Here is an 18,582-nt window from a genome sequence, read left to right as displayed (position 1 = left end):
CTACAACATTAAGCATTACCTTATACAGTAAAAACAGTAACACTCCATGTTATGGGGATATTTAATTGTATGCACTTTAAGTCTTGGAGACACTTTGCTCTTGAGAACCTTGTACTTCACAAAATGCCTTTCAACATATGCAATGTACTACACATTGATATCCATGTGACAAATTTCTCATGTGACAAGGTTTATTTATCATGCATTGTAGATATCCTCACTTGCATTCTGCTTAATAATCCAACCTCCCAGGTTCAAAACCCTTATGCAGCTTCAAGCAGCTCCTATTTTTTGTAAAATTTTGTTACATTAGAGCAATATTTTATTTTCCTTCCACACTCAAATTACAGTAGACAGAGCCCAGGAAAGGTAATACTGTCCTGTACCAGTGACAGATTTCATGTCTGCTCTCTCAGGACCCAAAAGGACTAGAAATGCAGGTTGAGATTTTTAAAGACATCTAGAATATTTAAGACACAACTCCAGTGAATATTAATCTGCTTTGAAACTTTCAACCAGTAGCTTGATACTATTGGAAAGAAGAGCTTCCCAATGGGCTATACAGCATTGGCTTCCAGCCCTGGAAATTCATGATCTTGTACATTCAAATTATCTTTTAAATGTCAGTTAACTTTTCTGTGCCCTGTATATTTGCACTCATGATACTAGGGGATCTGCAATGAGGCTAAATGGCTTTGGGATTTGCCATGATAACTAAGGAAGCCTGTTTTTTCAGAATAAATGTAGTAAAGTACCAATAGAGTTTAGAACTTCTAATATATTTACAAAATATTTTGCTGTCAAATGTTATACAGGAGGTTTGGTATCCCCTACTACCCTTTTTGTCCTCTCTTTTGAGAGCCATGCATGCATGGCTCGGTCTCCTTTAGCTGAGCTCTTTACTAGTTAGCAAGATACCAAATCTACTGTGTATGCTGAATGTGATATTTTGTAAAGCTCAAACTGTCATATGAAAACCAATACTCACTGCAATACTTAAAAGTTTTCACTGTAGAAAAGCGCCATTTCCAAGCCAAATCTCAACTTTCTACCTCTGGCCATTTTGCCAGGAGAGCTGCTTAAAACATGGTCACTCTTTTAAAGGATAGTGCAGATATTTAATTCAATCTGCTACTGAACTGTGTTTTGGTGGGTGTTTGGCTTTTGTTTTTTTTTCTTTCCCCTCTCAAATTTTCCAAAAACATTTCTTTGTTTGGAGAAAAGGACATCCCGCAGATAGCTGTGGAAAGTTACAAGTGACTGAACTACAGTTTGTGATTTAGGATTGAAACCATGATGCATTCTTAACAATAGTGGCAGATGCTACTCTGTGTATGTGTAAATATATATGATCTCCAATTTTTATGTAACTTATTTATCCTCTAAACTCTTAATTTCATAGAAAAGTTTGCAAAATGTTTCCTCAAACATTTCCATGAAAGCAATGGCCCATTGCACAGTATCCTGGAAGATCTGTGTACAGGGCAGTCATTAATTATATAAGCAAAGTGTTAAAATATACCTTAGAACATTTGTAAAATAGGAGTTTGGATTTTGGTATGCCAGGTCATCCCTTATGTGAGCATGTGGTGGGCAGAGGACATGGTATTGAGTCTCTGCCTTGCATCTTGTAAAATTATTTACATCTGGGTAGAATGGGTGTACTACTCGCATTCTGATGTGATAGAATTTCACACCCACTCAGTAAAAGTATAAATGACTACACAAGATGCAAGTATGCAGTGTTGCTGAAGCCATATCCGTTCCAGGATATTAGAGAGAGCTCTTATTGGACCAACTTCTGTTGGTAAGAGAGCAGCTTTCAAGATTCCCAGAGCTCTTCAAGTCTGGAAAAAGTACTCTGAGCATCACAGCCAAATAGAAGATCAAACTGGGGCATGCACAACCTCTTTTGGAGGGGCACAGAAGCTCACTGCCCCCTTCTCGTTCCCCCAGGAAGCTTGCTGCTCCTCCCTCCCTGGCCCTGGCCTGAGCCCGATCTTCCACCCTGCTCTGGGCAGGAGCTCGATCTTCCCTCCACGCTGCCCCAGCAGGAGCGCAATCTTTTCTGCCTCTGTAGCTCCAGGGACAGAAGTTCTGTGCCCCGGATGATTATTGGGAGTGGGGGTACACCTGCTTGACCCACCCCACTTGTGCACACTCCTCGATCGAACAGATAGTTTGGCAGAAGTAGTTAGCATTCCACTTCACCTTGAATGGTCCTGTAGAATGTGCTAACACTCATGTAGACAGAGGACAAAAAGGGGGATTAGTGAGTAACAGATTATTTGTAAAAAGCCATAAATATTGTCTGAAGACCATGATGTTCAGTGTCTAGCAAAACTATGAAATTTGAGTCCTCAGGCTCCTCTTCTGAAGGTGTTTGTCTAGGTTTCTTTTTGCAGGATGAGGACTGATACTTCCAATATAGAGTGCAAACACCACACAAGATACAAAGCATTGAGAATCAGGTCCTTGTGTTTTCTCCAAGTGCTTATGAAAAAGGGTCACAATTTAGGTTACTAGGGAAGACTTAGTTATGATAGCTATGTCTTTATACATTTAGGAACAAAGATTGCACACCATACCTATAGAGTTGGTGGGGAGGAAGAGTGATCCTGGAAAAGATTGGTGGCCAAGCAACCAAACATGAGCTTCCCATGCAATACTTCAAATCCTTGGGTGTATAAACAATAGAGAAGAAGGGAGGTGATTTTTACCTGTATATGGCATGGGTGAGACCGATAATGCAATATTGTGTACAGTTCTGGTGTTTACATTTTTAAAAGGATGATGGAAAAATTGGAGAGGATGCAAACAAGTCACAAAAGTGATACAAAAAGAAAAGGAGTACTTTTGCGAATACAGACTAACACGGCTGCTACTCTGAAAAGTGATACAATGGCTGAAGAAAACACCTTACAATGAGAGACTTAGTTATATTTGTCCATCGGGCCACGCTGAGAATGCTCAGTCAGGGCAAAGGCCAAAGAATGGGGCAAACAATCCCCAAAATTGGTGGTTTATTATAATTAGATTAACTAAGCCAGTCACAAAACAGCTTCTGTAATACCTTACTGGTTACAAAAAAAGCCAAAAATATAGTTCCCCTTAAGCAATCCAGTTATTGGCTCCCAACCAGACAGCCAAGTCAAATATAGTGAGGATTACTTAAAATAACACACAGTTCTATCAATCCCAAGAGATCGAACACATTGCCACCAGGTCAATGACTATTTCAGGTTTTACCCAAATACATGCTGATAGATTAATTAATCTTAGCCAATTCTTATTAACTAAAGAAAAAGCTACTGTGGTTAAAAGATTATACACACAGATATGAATGAAGTTCTTAGGTCAATTTCATAGTAGAGATGGTGAGGATGCTGATGTATAAGTCCTTCCAGAATCAATTCAGTGGGTGATTGCCTATTGGACTATAAATATATAGAGTTTGCTCAAATTCTTCCATGAGAATTTGCAGGGATATTCCAGCATAGGCCTGGAGACCTCAGTTTTGCAGCTTGAACTGCTTCTGACAAAGTTTAAGAAGAGCTGAGATTGTGAGGATCAGGCCTGAAGCTTCCTTTATAGCTCTCTAGAGGGCTAATAGCCTCTTGACAGTAGACATCACATCAGGGGCCTTCCAGGATGAAGAATAGACAGTGTGTATTGTTTTGAAACTAAACTTCTATTTCCTATATATACACAGGTAACAAGTTTGTGTTGATTAGCATAAGGCAATTAACCATTCAAGCAGTTCATAGACACTTCAAAGAGACAATTATTGAACCACTGGTTTCACCTAAATGTTAATATCCCTTTTGATATCTGAATCAATATAATATAGTAATGAAACAGACAAGAGAAGGTTAGTGTCTACAAACTAATTAGATCAGTGTTAACCTCTAACAAGATAGACATAAACCCAGACAGATACAATTGGTATCTATTCATAATACTCTAACAATGCAGGTTTACATTTCAAAGAATTTAGTCTACTTAACATGGCTTTGATAACTATATACAAGAAATTGCCCTGTTTACCATTTCAAAACTTCTCTAATATGTCCTTAAAGGTTGTGGGGGGAGTCTGTTTTTGGTGGTGGGCGGTCACTTAGCCTGCTGGTTGTTTAACCCTTGCTGGCTCAGTGTCAGAGGTATCAGCCACCAGCCTAGGACTTACTGTAGACAGCCGTAACTGACACTAGACTGTTCAAAATACCACCATCCATTTCTAAGCAAGTGTCTGTCTGCTAAAAAGCTGTGCTGGAGACTGTATTCTAATTCTTTCGGAGTATGGCCTTGTCTTCGCAGGGGAGGAAAAAAGGGTGTGTTGCTAACATGTTTAAATCCTAGCATATACAAGGCAGTTTTAGTGTTAGCACATCTTAGCTGGTTAAGATAAAGTTAAAGTAAAACCTGTTAGCTGGTCATGGAGGGGGCAGGGAACCAAACCACACACAGTTTTTGCCTAGTATAGACACGACTTACCAGGTCATAGACAACAGTTGTTTCTTCTTATAGACAAGGAAATTAAATTCATACTTTTTGCTGCTGGACCTTACTGCCGCACATTAGTATTGATCAATCACTCTTGTTTTGCCTCCAAGAAACTGAAGGGATGACCTTAGACACCCTAAAATGGTTCAAATCCTTCCTAGAAGAAACCCAGAATATATAAGGGGCAACTGTTCTTGCTTTTACACAGTACCAGATTTACCACGGCACCAGGACCACAGTCCAAAGGGGGCCCGGCCCAGCTGGCTCTTCTTCACCTGCCCCCTTATGGGGACAGAAATTTGGTGCTTCCAGCTCCTGCTGCAGCAGGGCAGTCTCCGCCAGCAGCCAAGCTCCTCCCCCGCCTGTTTCGCCAGCGTGCTGCGTTTCCCACCCTCCCCCTGCCGCTGATCAGCTGTTTGCCGGCGGGAGGGGGAAGAGTGGAGCCTCAGCGCGCTCGCTGCTCCAAGGAGGAGAAGAGGCGGGGGAGGGGCCTTGCCCCCTCCAGCCCCCTGCCTGCACCCCCAGCTCCCTGACCTGACCCCTCTACCCTGACCCCTGTATCTCTTCACACACACCTCCAGCCCCCTGCCCTGACTCCTGCACCCACCCATCCCCACCCCCATCCTGAGCCCCAAACAGGAGCTCCTGCACCCCCCCACCTCATTCCCACCTGCACCCCTCGCACCAAACAGGAGCTGCCCCAGGTAAGCGCTCTACACTCCAACCTCCTGCCCTCACCCCAATGTTTTGTTTTGTTTTTTTTTTTTACAATATTTGGAAAGATCATTAAATGGTCCATTGAGACCCTCTGATTTTTCAAGTGGTCTCTGGGAAAAATAAGTTGCACTAAAAGAACAATCAAGGTACCTCACTTTATTTTCATTTACTACTTATTACTTATAAGAGTCAGAGTAGCAGCCGTGTTAGTCTGTATCCATAAAAACAAAAAGGAGTACATGTGGAACCAAATTTGTTAGTCTCTAGGGTGCCACAAGTACTCCTTTTTCTTTTTACTTATAGGGAGAGGATAAAGAATGTTCTTTTTCTTGGCTGGGTCCCAAGGAGGGGCCCCAAAAATGAAGCTGAGCACAGGGCCAGGGGGCCCCACTAACTCTAAATCCACTCCTGGCTGTCATGTCACCTGGACTGGGGATACTGTGTCAGCTGACTTTTTTTCCCCCCAGTCTCCAACCTACAGCAGACATGGCCCTGACCATTAGCTCCTCTCCACTTCCTAGCCCGGCCACCCACACCTTGCTTCTCACTGCTTAAAGCTTAACCCTCTCACTTTTAAAAAATGATTGCTTGCCCCTCCTCCCCCACTCAGGCTTCTGTGACACCCCTGGTGCCAGGTATCCAGTTTTAGACTGGAAACTCCAGTAGAAAATGGGACCTGAGTGTCTGGTTAGCAGTGCTGACTGCAAACTAAAAGTTCAGTTATAGGAGTAACCACATTAACCTCTGCTCCTCCCACTCCCAATACCCACCCCACAGGGCTGGAAGAGAACTGTCCTGCTGCTGCTGGATGTCATGGAGTGTGGGGGAGTCAGGGTCCTGCACCCCCGACTTCCTGCGATTCACTGTGACTCTCATCCAGCCAGTAAAACAGAAGGTTTATTAGACAACAGGAACACAGTCAAAGCAGAGCTTGTAGGTATGGAAAACAGGACCCCTCAGTCAGGTCCGTCTTGTGGGGTAGGGAGCCTAGACACCAGTGCTGGACCTCCCTCCATTTCCCCAGCCAGCTCCAAACTGCAACCCCCTCCAGCTCCTCCTGTCCCTTTCCCGGGCCAGGAGGCCACCTGATCTTTGTTCTCCAACACAAAGATGGCATCTTGCAGGGGAGGGGCCCAGGCCATCAGTTGCCAGGAGACAGGGTGTCAGCCATTCTCTGTGCAGACTGCATCACATCTGCCTAGGGCTCTGCAACAATCACCCCCTCCCCCATCCCACCACCTAGATCCTTAAGAAATTCATAGGGGAAACTGAGGCACCCACACAGTATTCAGAGAAAACCTTAAGAACATTCCCACTTTGTCACACTGGAGGAGGGGCAACTCAGTGCAGAGAGAGACTAAGAGAATGGGCTAGAACCAGGGAGAAGGTAAGCACCCACCCTGTGGGCAGGGGTGGGGGGAAATCCTGTTTACCCCCAGCCCTGCTGCGCTTGCAGTTTACCCTGGCCCCTCCCTTACTCCAGGGACCAACCCTAACTCCCACCCCACTGTGCTCTTGCCTCCAGCCTCTTTTACAATCATTCCTTGGGGGGTGGGCCCACAAATACATTTGGTGCTGGACCCACAAAAAGCTAATCCAGCCCTGCTTTTACAGATCCATCACTTGGAATCACACAGCCCTGATTTTTCTCTTGATCACACATGCAGTCATTCGGAAAGCTCTGTGCACTGGCTCCCTGTTAAATACAAAGTCCAATCTGAGCGCTGTGGTGACATTCAAAGTCTTCCATGGGATCAGCCCTAGCTACCTAGGAAATTGCTTCTCTCATCATGATCATATCCTTCCAGAACAGCTGTAATCCACTGGAACCATGAACCTATGGTTAATAGGGGAGACTCACTAACAAGGTAGACAGAATACTCTCAGGAGCTGGGCCCTAAACTAGGGAATTCACTCCCACAAGAGATAAAAATGATGCCACGACTGAGTTCAGAAAGAAATTCAAAACTCATATTTGAGTTGACTTAGAGAGAGAGCTACATGAAATGTGTACTGGTCATGATTTACACTGCCCCTTAACAGGCCAGATTATATCTGTAACTAGTGATTTACTAAATGGTAAATCAGTACTAATACTGTGGTAAAAATGCATAACATTATATTGAATATAAATTGTGCAAGAAGGGAAGAAACAATTACCAGTAGCCCCTACTAAATAATAAGCTGGCACCACCAGTATTTGCTTTCTGAGGATGTCACTGAAAACAATTGAGTGAGAGTAGATTTCATTTTGTTGCCAAGCAGCTATAGAAAAGGTAGCATTAGGCTCAGCAGGGAGTATCTCCTCTGCAATTCCTGCATGCTGGCAGAGCTGTTCCTCAGAAGCCCTTGTGAGTGAATGTCTTTGCTGCTGAATTGCTGCTTAATATCTGTCACTATTCAAAACTGCAATCTGCAGGAGGTGTAAATATTATAACTAAACAAAGTCTAAGCTTGTGTCTGTGGCCATTTTTTGCTTTCCTAGAGACAAAATAATCCCCTCCCAATGTCCAAAGCTTCCTGACCATGTAGGAGTGGTAACAGTACTCTAGGCAGTGGGGCACTGCTATCTTTCTCAGAAGCCATATGTGCACTTACCTGTCAAACACACTTTCTTCTCCTCAGATACTGTTGCTAAGGAAACCATTTCCTTTATGTGTTCAAAGTAGCAGACTCATTTTGGAGCGTGAGTCTGGGATTCTAGCCAGACACACAATTCCCAAATTCAAGACTACTGCAGCTTACTTAACCTCTGCAGGGGCCAGAGTTACATTACTAGCTCTTCTTGCCCCCCCCCCCCCAGCAGGAAAACAGATTATCAGGTCTGAGCTAGGGGCATGGAGAAATCTCTTCCAGTTTAACTGTAAAGAAGGCTAGTGATTCAAGTCACGGCTTCCAGTATTTCAAAAGGAGGATAAAGTCCATTTTGAAATTCTTTAATGCTGCTACAATAGTGTAGTGTAAAGAGAAGCAAATGTTAACCATGAAACCATACCAGGATAGGTTTCAGAGTAGTAGTCGTGTTAGTCTGTAGCTGCAAAAAGAACAGGAGTACTTGTAGCACCTTAGTCTAAACAAATTTATTTGAGCATAAGCTTTCGTGGGCTAAAACCCACTTCATCAGATTCATGCAGTGGAAAATACAGTAAGAAGATTTTATATACACAGAGAACATGAAACAATGGGTGTTACCATACACACTATAACGAGAGTGATCAGTTAAGGTGAGCTATTACCAGCAGGAGAGGGGGAAAAAAAACCTTTTGCAGTGATAATCAAGATGGGCCATTTCCAGCAGTTGACAAGAACGTGTGGGGGGAGGGAGGGTGGGAATAAACATGGGGAAATAGTTTCTTTGTGTAATGAACATCCATTTCCAGTCTTTATTCAAGCCTAATTTAATGGTGTCCAGTTTGCAAATTAATTCCAATTCAGCAGTCTCTCATTGGAGTCTGTTTCTGAAGGTTTTTGTTGTTGTTGTAATATTGCCACTCTTAGGTCTGTAATCGAGTGACCAGAGAGATTGAAGTGTTCTCTGACAAAAGCTTATGCTCAAATAAATTTGTTAGTCTCTAAGGTGCCACAAGTACTCCTGTTCTTCCTACCAGGATAATACTTTTTATAACCTATTCTTCACTGAAAATATTTGACCTGGGCTGTGCAAACACGTTCAAATAAGATTGAAAACAAGCCTGAACTGTCTCCTGTCCTTCAATTTTTATGCAAAGCATAAACTGTTTAAAAATATATGGTGGTTCTCCAGATAAAACTGCAACAAGAGCAGAATCTAATGGGTCAAGTAACCCTCTCCCCTCTCAAGAGATTCAGAGTTCCAGACATGGCTGCCCAATCTTGCCTTCCCTCACACAACCCTTCAATGGACAATGGGACTACATAAGCTTCCTATTCCATGACTGACGCCCTCCTTTGCAGATCTGATTGGGGGGGGAAAAAAGCCCCATAAAGTCAGTGGAGCTATGTTGCTGCTGAATTAGAATGTAGTTTACACACTCTGGAGGCATATAATCTCACAGCACACAAAAGGCTGAATTTAGTGGGAGTGGGGGCCAGCATAGTGTCTGCAAGGTTTGCTCGATTCTTTTCCTCCTGATGCCCTAGAGGGCTGTGTAACCTCTTCTGACTTAACATTCCTGTTGCTATATGGAAGTGAGGGGGGGAAAAATGGTCCCCCTTAAAAATAATCCTCCTGCTGAACTGGATGTGGAGAAGCACAGACATCCCCTGAAGATTGTCCTCTTCTCCCATCTGTGCAGAGAACAATGGACTTGAGGGAGGAGAAGTCACAATGACTATCAAAGGCAAAGATGGCTACCATGGATGCAGGGGGGGGGAAAGATGTGGGTCTGTCAGAGGGAACTGGAATCTTCTTGGGAGTAGACCCTGTAAAATAGCGGGAGAGGGGAATTTAGATGGTCATGAAAGAGAAATGAGGCTCCCAGGGGAGAGCTTAAAAAAATTGATAAGCATCCTAACTTTTGAATAATTATGCTTAATAAGGCCCTGATCTTCTAAACTTTTACTCATATCTTCAATGGGATTGCGGTCCTTGTGCAAGTCATGGTTTGCAGCAACTCCAACCTTTTGTGGTTCATCCATTACATTGACCTTTTAGCAGAAGCCTTATGCTTTAGTGGCTAAAAATATCATTTCATATTCTACAACATTGTGTTCCCCCTTGATACTCTGGATGAGCTACTTTTATGGTGTTGATTTTGGGCAACTGGTTTATTTAGTGATGTCAGAGGTTTTATTTAGTGTTTGCATACATCATCACAAAATTCACCCACAATTTAAACAAAATGCAGCTTTTAAAGCAACAATACCTAGTGCTATACAGCCTCATAGAAATCTCATTTATTTTTTTTATGGAACCCAGCAATGCCTGAAGTGCTGAAATTGCCATCCAAAGACAGTGAGCTCTAAAGACAATATTACTGAATCAGTCAATAGGTATGTAGATAACTGAGACTGCTGCCAGCACTCTCACTAGACTGTCAGAACTTCTCTTTGGCAAGCTTCAAGGAATTGTGCAGGTTTATTTGCTTTCAGATTTTGGTAGCGAGGAAGGATCGCCCAGTGCTTAGGGAGCTTGCCTTACTCAGGAGACCCAGGTTCAGTTCCCTTCTGTCACAGACTTCCTGTGTGACTTCAGACAAGTTACTTAGTCTCTCTGTGCCTCACAGTCAGGATAATAGTAATGCCCTACCTCACAAAGGTGTTCAGGATAAATACATTACATTATGCGGTGCTCTGATACTATAGTAATGGGACTCATCTAAGTAGCTAAGACATTCGTACCTCTCTCCAAAAGCATTGGGATTAATAACCAGCAGTGAGATTTATTACTGTAAGTGGCTTCACTTGCTTTACATTTTGCAAACAACCAGTTTCGTTTCACATACTAATGCACTTATAGTAATTAAAATTAATACAGTTGACGTCTTGTATGCATGATGACACAGACAGTAAAGACTTTTTTTTTTTTTTGCAAAGTTTACACTTCACCGTTAGGAGCAATTACTTTTTTACAGCAAGTGTTTGAAAAGGTACTGGACTGGGACTCAAGAGATGTGGGTTCATTTCTTGGCTCTGCCACAGACTGCATGATCTTAGCAAGTCTCTTAGGCCCCTAGTAAACCAACACACTTAAGTACTTAAAATTAAGCACGTGAATAGTGCCTGTGAGGAAGCGGGATGTAAATTTTTATGCTTCAGTCTGCCCCCACCCCTCAACTGAGGAAAAGTGGTCGTCCCTTTCTCCCACCTGCTGTCACATTCATAGGCAGCGCGCTACATGGACTCCTGGAGCCCTGGCACCAGGAATATTCAGAGCCGGGGACCCTGCTCCGCCAATATTTGGAGCTGGGTCTCTCCCCCGGCCCCGCCTGGAGCAGGCCCCGCCCCGCCCCGCCCCGCGGAGCGTGGCTGCCGCCGGAAGGAGAGCGCGCGCAGCGGGTGGCTGCTGTTGCCTGTGGTAACAGGAGACGCCGACGGCAGTTGGAGGCAGGCCGCTGACTGCTGCACCGGGGGAGGGGGAGGAGGCACCCACGTGCTTGGCAGCCCCCCTCCCCCCACCGGTCCCCAGGAGGAGACTCCGAGGGGACCGAGGGGACCTCGCTCACCTGAGCAGCTGCTGGGGCTCCGGTGAGTATTTGATCCTGTGATCTCCCGCCCCCCCCCCCGCGCAGCCACCACTCCTGCCCCACACTGGGCAAGGGGCAGCCCCACCCCCCCGTGAGGCTATGGTCAGGGGCAGCAGCATGGGAGGCCACACATGATGGCAGCCCCCACCCTCCCCCCACTACCCACCGTAGGGGAGGCGAGGGGGCTTCCTGGACCTGAGTGGGGCCCTAGGAGCACGTGCAGCGTGAGTGTGCTGGGGGGGGGGGGGGAGATGAGGGGTCCCTCACCTGGAGCTCGCTGCTGCGGGGGGGGGGGGGGGAAGAGTCCTCTCTGACCCCAGCCCTGGGGCACCCTGTCTGCACCCCAGCCCTGGGGCACCCTGTCTGCACCCCAAGCTCCTCGTCACCAGCCCTGCCCCACCCCAGAGCCTGTGCCCCCAGCACCCCAACCCTGAGTCCCAGCCCTGAGCCCCCTCCTCAGTGTGAACCCCTCATCCCCAGCCACACCCCAGAGCCCTCACCTGAGGGGAAAAACATGCAACTTAAATTTGGCGGTCAGTTTGGGGTATGATCTTATTTAGCACAATACTTCATTATTTTACACCCTTTAAAGTATATAATTGGTTGTATACAGGTGTTATGAAGTGGGAATGTTCTTAATGTTTTCTCTGAATACTGTGTGGGTGACTCAGTTTCCTCTATGCACTTCTTAAGGATCTAGGTGGTGGGATAAGGGTGTGTGATTGTTGTAGAGCCCTAAAGGGCCAGTGTGATGCTGTCTACAGAGAGAATGGCCGACACTCTGTCTCCTGGCAACTGATGGCCAAGGTGTCAACTGAAAGTGTTGGAGAACAAAGAGATCAGGTGGCCTCCTTGTCCAGAAAAGACACAAAGGTCAGAGGAGGGGCCGGAGGCAGTGTCAGTTTGGAGCTGGCTGGGGAAACGGGGAGAGGCCCAGAACTTGGGTCTGGGCTCCCCACCCCCCAAGTTGGAACTGATTGACGGGTCCTGTTTTCTGTACCTACAACAAGCTCTGTTTTATACTGTGTTTCTTCTGTTTTACCGGCTGGCTGAGAGTCACGTCTGACAGTGGAGTTGGGGTGCAAGGCCCTCTGGCTTCCCCAGGAGCCCTGCTTGGGCAGACTCACTGCAGGAGGTGCACGGTGTGGCAGATAGCATCACACTGGCTCTCTAGGGCTCTACAACAATCACACACCCTTATCCCACCACCTAGATCCTTAAGAAATGCATAGGGGAAACTGAGGCACCCACACAGTATTCAGAGAAAACATTAAGAACATTCCCACTTCGTCACAGCAGGTACAACAAAATAAAATATACTGAAGTAGGCGAGTGCTGCTTTTGACTTTCCACTTTTAATTGACCCTTGAAATCTTGTGGCGCCGGTGCGCTGTAGCTTCATTTTATCCTAGCAACAAATTCTTGATTTGTAGGACCACTAACAATCAACAAGGGATAAATTCTTAATAAAGTTACTCAGAGAAAAAGAAGAAAAGGGTAATTCATCAAGTGAGGGCCTGAGTTCGATACCCAGCTTTCAAACTGAAGTTATACAAAAGAAAGATGTGGCAAATCTACAAAGTAAGAAAAGGAGTTTTCAGCAGTCTTGGCTATCAGGATTTAAGTGGTTGGAATACAATAGCGAATTAAACAGAGCTTTTTGCTCAGTCTGCAAAAACTGTTCTGAAAAGAAGATCTTCATATTTTCTACGAAGGCCAAACCAACATTTATTTCGTCTGGATTTCAAGATTGGAGACATGCATTGTGTGGTTTTACATCACACGAAAAATCCGCCTGTCACAAGGAAGCGGTAATGAAGTATGCTTTTCTGCAATCACAGGTAAATGTTTCTGCACTAATGTTGGCCAGTTACAGAAAAGAATCACAATCAGCTATGTGTTTTAATTTTAGAAAATATTTGCTTTTGAGGGTTTTTTCTGTATTCAGAAGAGTATTAATAACATTGATATTCTTAGTTAAATAATTTTTTCTTACAATAGTGATATCGTGCATTAAAGGGAAACAGTTAAACGCTTATGGTTTCCAGTCCATTTTTACATTATTTAATAAAATATATATCGGCTTACGGGGGGGAGGGGAGGGACTAGACCCATTCTGGGCACCGCCAAAAATTATACAAATCTGCCGCCCCTGGTCACATTAGGTTGTAAACTACTTGGGGCAGAGGTTGGCTTTCTATGTATCTACACAGTGCTCAGCATAATAGGGCTTTGATCTCAGTTGGGGCCCTTAGGTGCTACCATAATACAATAATAGCTATAATATGAAGATTCAGAATGCATATCTTGCCTTCTCAGCTCACACACTTGACCCTTGTGTTCATCCTCAAATAGAAGAAAATTTCTTGACCATAAGTAAATAAAATGGGACATTTACGTTCTTGCTCACCATGTTTCAAATTCTCACAGTACTTAAAATGAAGCAGTCTGTAGGCATACTGGTGTATGCAGTTTGCATTCAAGAAGGAACCAGATAGACACAGTACACTGTTTAATTCTGGAATTCATTTCTTCACTCTGCTCTGAATGCATTTCCCTGAAAAATGTGAATTCCTGTATTCAGCTGTCTTACCTGATTCTGTCACAGAGGTGGGTGAGCAATCTCTACAGCCAGATGATTACTGTTTACTGCCATGACTGGACTCTTTCTTCAATTTCCCATGGCTAGAAGATCTTCATATGTAAATAACCGAACTAATCCTTTTTGAACTTTGTTATTCATAAAATTTGCATCCAGTCCTCTGTGCTCCTGACACAAAACGCATGATCAGAATTCCTTCCACTCTCCTCTCCCACTCCAGCTATAGTTGTAATGTGGGAATATCTGACACGGCATACTTATAAATAAGTGTGCTGGAGACAAGACACATTTGTGGGCACAAGGGGGGAAAAGACACAGGCTCAGCTTTTAGGGAAAAAAAATGTAGCCACAAATCTTCAAAAGTATTTCTAAAGAACTATTGCCTAAAGAAATATGCATACTATAGCCATTATAGGGCAGCCTAACTTCTTGACAGAAGTCTTTACAAATTCCCATATTGTTCCTATTAGCACCCAAATCCTATGATTTCTGCCCTGGGTCCCAATGCTGACTCTGTTTGGCAGACCCTCTGACACCTGCTCGCAGGTCCACAGGGGGACTCAGACCTCTAGTTGAGAATTGCTGCTTTATCCATGTGGGGTAACATGTAAGGTATCTAAATACTCGGTAATATAGGTTGGTGTAATGAGTTTGTCAGATCAGAAATGGGTCCCTTGTTCTTTACAAACAACCCTCAGTTGCTTATCCACCTGATCCAATAACATAATTCCTGTGTTATGACACTTAGATGGGTAAAATGTGGTCATTAGAGCTCCCTATTCAGGTAACTACAAGGAACTTAGCTACAGGGTTCATTCAAAATATTACCGTGCTCCAATGTCATGCTAGGGCATTGCTTGTACATGTACATGTGTACGTACGTGTACACACACACACACACACACACACACACACACACACACACACACACAAAAGCTGCATACTGAATTATCATTGTTATTTGTAGCAAATAGCTATTTGAAAGTTTCCTGTTTTAAGTATTGCCCTAGCCTAGCTCGTGGGAGCTGAGACCACAGCACAAGGTGGTAGGGCCACAAAATGTCAGATAATACTGCTTTACAAATAGAGTGAGGTGTAATAGTATTGGAGACATGGTGTCCAACAGAATAAATAGAGCCATAATGCGTAGTTGCTGACTGTCTCATTTTAGGGTTCTGGTGATGTAAAAATCACAATAGTAAAGTATGTAGTTGCCAGAAACTTAAACTTAAGATTCAACTCCAAATATTCATGGAAGCAATTAAAACGAACAAACAAAAAAACATTTGCTCTCCTGCTATGTTCTGCCCCACGTTAGCAGGCAACTTCTTTGGACAATAGTTAGTGGTACTATAGAAGATTTGATTGATGGGCTAGCACAATGTCCAAAAACATGTAAAAGAAGCTGGATCATACCACATCCATCTCTATCCAATTGTAGGAGATGGACTGGGTGACTGGGAAGGTTATAGTCTTAAATCATCCCTGCTTAGTGTTCCCATTCCCAAGGTCACTGCCAATATGCTTTGGAGTAAAACTTCAGGAGATCCCAAGTATGATGTGGTATGTATATAAGAAAATTAACTGGTGAATTGTTAATTCCATGTATGTCATGAGATCCATTTGCTCCCCAGTAATGAATGATCCTAATAAGTGTATCCTAACTCTCTCAAACTGGCATCCTGCCCTACCGGTCTTTATTAGAGCATTCAGGTACAGTAGCTGTATCTCTTCAGTAACAGTCATTTACAGCAATGCTGTTATGAGCTGGGAAGCTGGAGGACTAATAGTGGCATCAGTTTAGTGGGCTTCAGCTCTCATGAGGGTCGTATTTGTACTTGGGTCATCCAAGAAATAGCACTCTTCAAGCTGTGTTCAGATTCATCTGCCATCAAAAGTTAATTACTATTTTTCCACTTAAACATAAGACCAAAAAATGGTTGTACATAAAACTGTATTTTGCTAATTTGCAATGGCAAAGTTTGATTTGAAGACCTTGGTTTGTTTATTTTTAACAGCACTTTCTGCTTCTTGAAAGCTTTGCTATCAGTCTCCAGACAAATGTAAACATGAAGAGCAGCATATCAGTTAATAGTAGCAAACAAGAAATTAGCAACTGAGGTCAGATCCATTGCATTTATGAGATAGGATAGGAGAGCTAAAAACCATGCTAATTTTCTGCATTAAGCTAAGGTGTACTATGTGAGGGACGTGTGCTGGTGTGCTGTTTGTTTTTTACAGCTTCATTAGCTGACTGTATTGTCTAATGGTTTCAGGAATGCTACAGCTGGCAGCTGAGATGGCAGTTTAATTCTAGTGTAAGTCCTTTTATTTTCAGTTGCTTCCCCAACCCTTTTTTTGTTTTTGCATGGAAATTTCTCATGCCTGCTCATAGCCTAGAGTAGAATATTTATAGGGAGCTTGAAAAGTCCATTCAGCCATTTCAGAGTTAGTCAAGCATTAAAAACCAGTGTGTTCCACCAGTTGTGATATTTTTCAGATTTTTTTTTTTTTTTTTTTTGTGCTTGGATAACTCAAATGATTTGAATTCAGACCTTCAAACTCAGAACAGGCATAGCCTGCAATGAGGAATGTGCATTTTGCTAAGTTAGAGTAAATATAACAGTGACAAGCTATCCCTCCTGAGCTATTTTTCCATCTTTTAAGACTACATCAGAAGGGTATGGCAGAGTTTTGGCTGTACATTGGCATCTCCAAATTCAGTCTGTATTTTAGTCTCATAGCATGCAATATTTGAATAGAATGGCAATCTCTCACACTCGAGTGAACATTCAGTTCCATGGTATTAAACACATACATATAGACTGTCTACACTGTACAATGGTAAGAGAATCAAAACAATAAGTGAGTTGCTATCTACATATATAAAAGTACTTCTGTAGTGCATTTTAAAATTTGAGTTAAATACTGGTATGTATTTCAATCACTAGAAATCAGGTAATCAATAAACAAAATCTTCCTCTAGAAGTTAGGTGTCCGTGCTCGCTCTCAGACACTGGAGAGTTAATTCAGTATATGGCAGTGGGGCTGCCAACAACAATGCCAACTATTTGTGTTCCCAAATCACTTTAATTTGTCCATTAGGAATTGGATTGACATCACAGATTTCAGACAGGTCACTGAAGAGCCATGAAATCTTTGGTTCAACACTAACCAGGGTTGAATTCAAACTGGTGATCCAGAAGTGAAAGACCATTGATAATGCAAAGCCAAACATGCAAGATATCCAGACTCTAGCCAACAGGTCCCTACCCCTACACTAGGTTTTTAATGGATAAAATAAAAACTACAGCCACAGTAATAGGGCTAACCTTATTTTTTGAGCTTCAATGGAACTATTTGCCTTAGTGAGGCAACCAGAATTTAGCTCTGATTTAACTTGTGGAGATAGAAACTGTAACTATCTATAAATAGAACAATGTGTTCAAATGTAGGATCCTAAAGTTAGGCGTCTAAATCTGTATTTAGACATCTAAATAAAGGAGACTCCTAATTAGTGCAGATGCTCATCCTCTGGAAATCAGGCCAATTATTTAGTGTAACTTTAGGATCTCACACTTGAAAAGTTTGTCCAGACCTAAATAATGCTTGTATTGTGGCGGTTTTCACAATTTAACAAAATCCAAAGCCTTGGATGTCTAAGGCTTCCAGAGACATCTACACTGGACACATCCAGGCACAAACACCAATTTTGGATGCATGCTTTCTGATGTCTAAACACATAAGTACATGCAAATGTTTGGGTCATTTTATAATGAGACTAATTACAGAGTAGTTACATTGCAATTGCATTAGTTCTGCTTTTTGATTTCTGTATAATTATTAGTGGTAACATACTGTAATAAAATGCAATACATAACTGAGAATAACTAGAGTGTAAATACAATGAAGCTAATATAGCTGAATTCTAGTAGTATGTGTCATAAGAACAATAAGGGTAAAAGTATAGTGATGCATGTAACCTCCCGGTAATATGAACTGGTGGTGTTAGAAAAGCAAAACTATGGTGTAATAGCACTCATTACACTGTAACTAAAGCACAGTTACCATTATAAGATATGGCTAACTTTGATAACCTGGTCCTAAATATATTAGATGTCTATAAATGTTTGTGGCAGCAAGAGTTAATATCCCAAGTCTTCCAAAACTCTTTGTCAAAAATGGAGGTGCCCTTCTCCCTGCCACTATCCCATTCAGAGTATAGATAACTGCCTGCCAATATTTTTTAAACTTCAATTTTTGTTTTGTTTTTTTTTCCCCAGGGGGCGACATTTTACACCAGTAAAGACATCTTTTAAAACTCTCTTTCATCCAGTAAAAGTCTGAACTGACTCCAAGTTCCTTTATAAAAATTTCAGTGCTCTGTCTTGTGCAAAACTGTGTGTGGGTTTTATATTGTGTGCAACTCACTAAAAGAGAGTAATGCTGGCAGATAACCAAGTACCATGGGATCATATAAACACAACATTGTTGTTTTCGTAAGGAGTTGTTTCAATTAGGAATGGGTGAACTATCTGAAGTCTGAGGTGTTGCAAACTTCAGAGATTGAGGGTTTTGCCAAATTAGTGTCTGATC

General features: G+C 42.9%; 1 protein-coding gene across 1 annotated transcript in view; it reads left to right on the top strand.

Annotated features, from left to right (window-relative positions):
* LOC114018394 overlaps positions 1-18,582 on the top strand; it is a 137,669-nt gene that overhangs the window by 17,315 nt on the left and 101,772 nt on the right. The window contains exons 2-4 of the mRNA XM_043538827.1: positions 10,735-10,787; positions 11,223-11,385; positions 13,100-13,225. Of these exons, the coding sequence (XP_043394762.1) occupies positions 10,735-10,787; positions 11,223-11,385; positions 13,100-13,225 (342 nt within the window). The remainder of the gene's footprint in view (positions 1-10,734; positions 10,788-11,222; positions 11,386-13,099; positions 13,226-18,582) is intronic.

Source organism: Chelonia mydas, chromosome 2 (genome assembly GCF_015237465.2).
Source record: "Chelonia mydas isolate rCheMyd1 chromosome 2, rCheMyd1.pri.v2, whole genome shotgun sequence".
NCBI classification, from domain to species: domain Eukaryota; kingdom Metazoa; phylum Chordata; order Testudines; family Cheloniidae; genus Chelonia; species Chelonia mydas.
The sequence above is the reverse complement of the archived record's forward strand: the minus strand, read 5'-3'. Positions and strand labels throughout refer to the sequence as shown.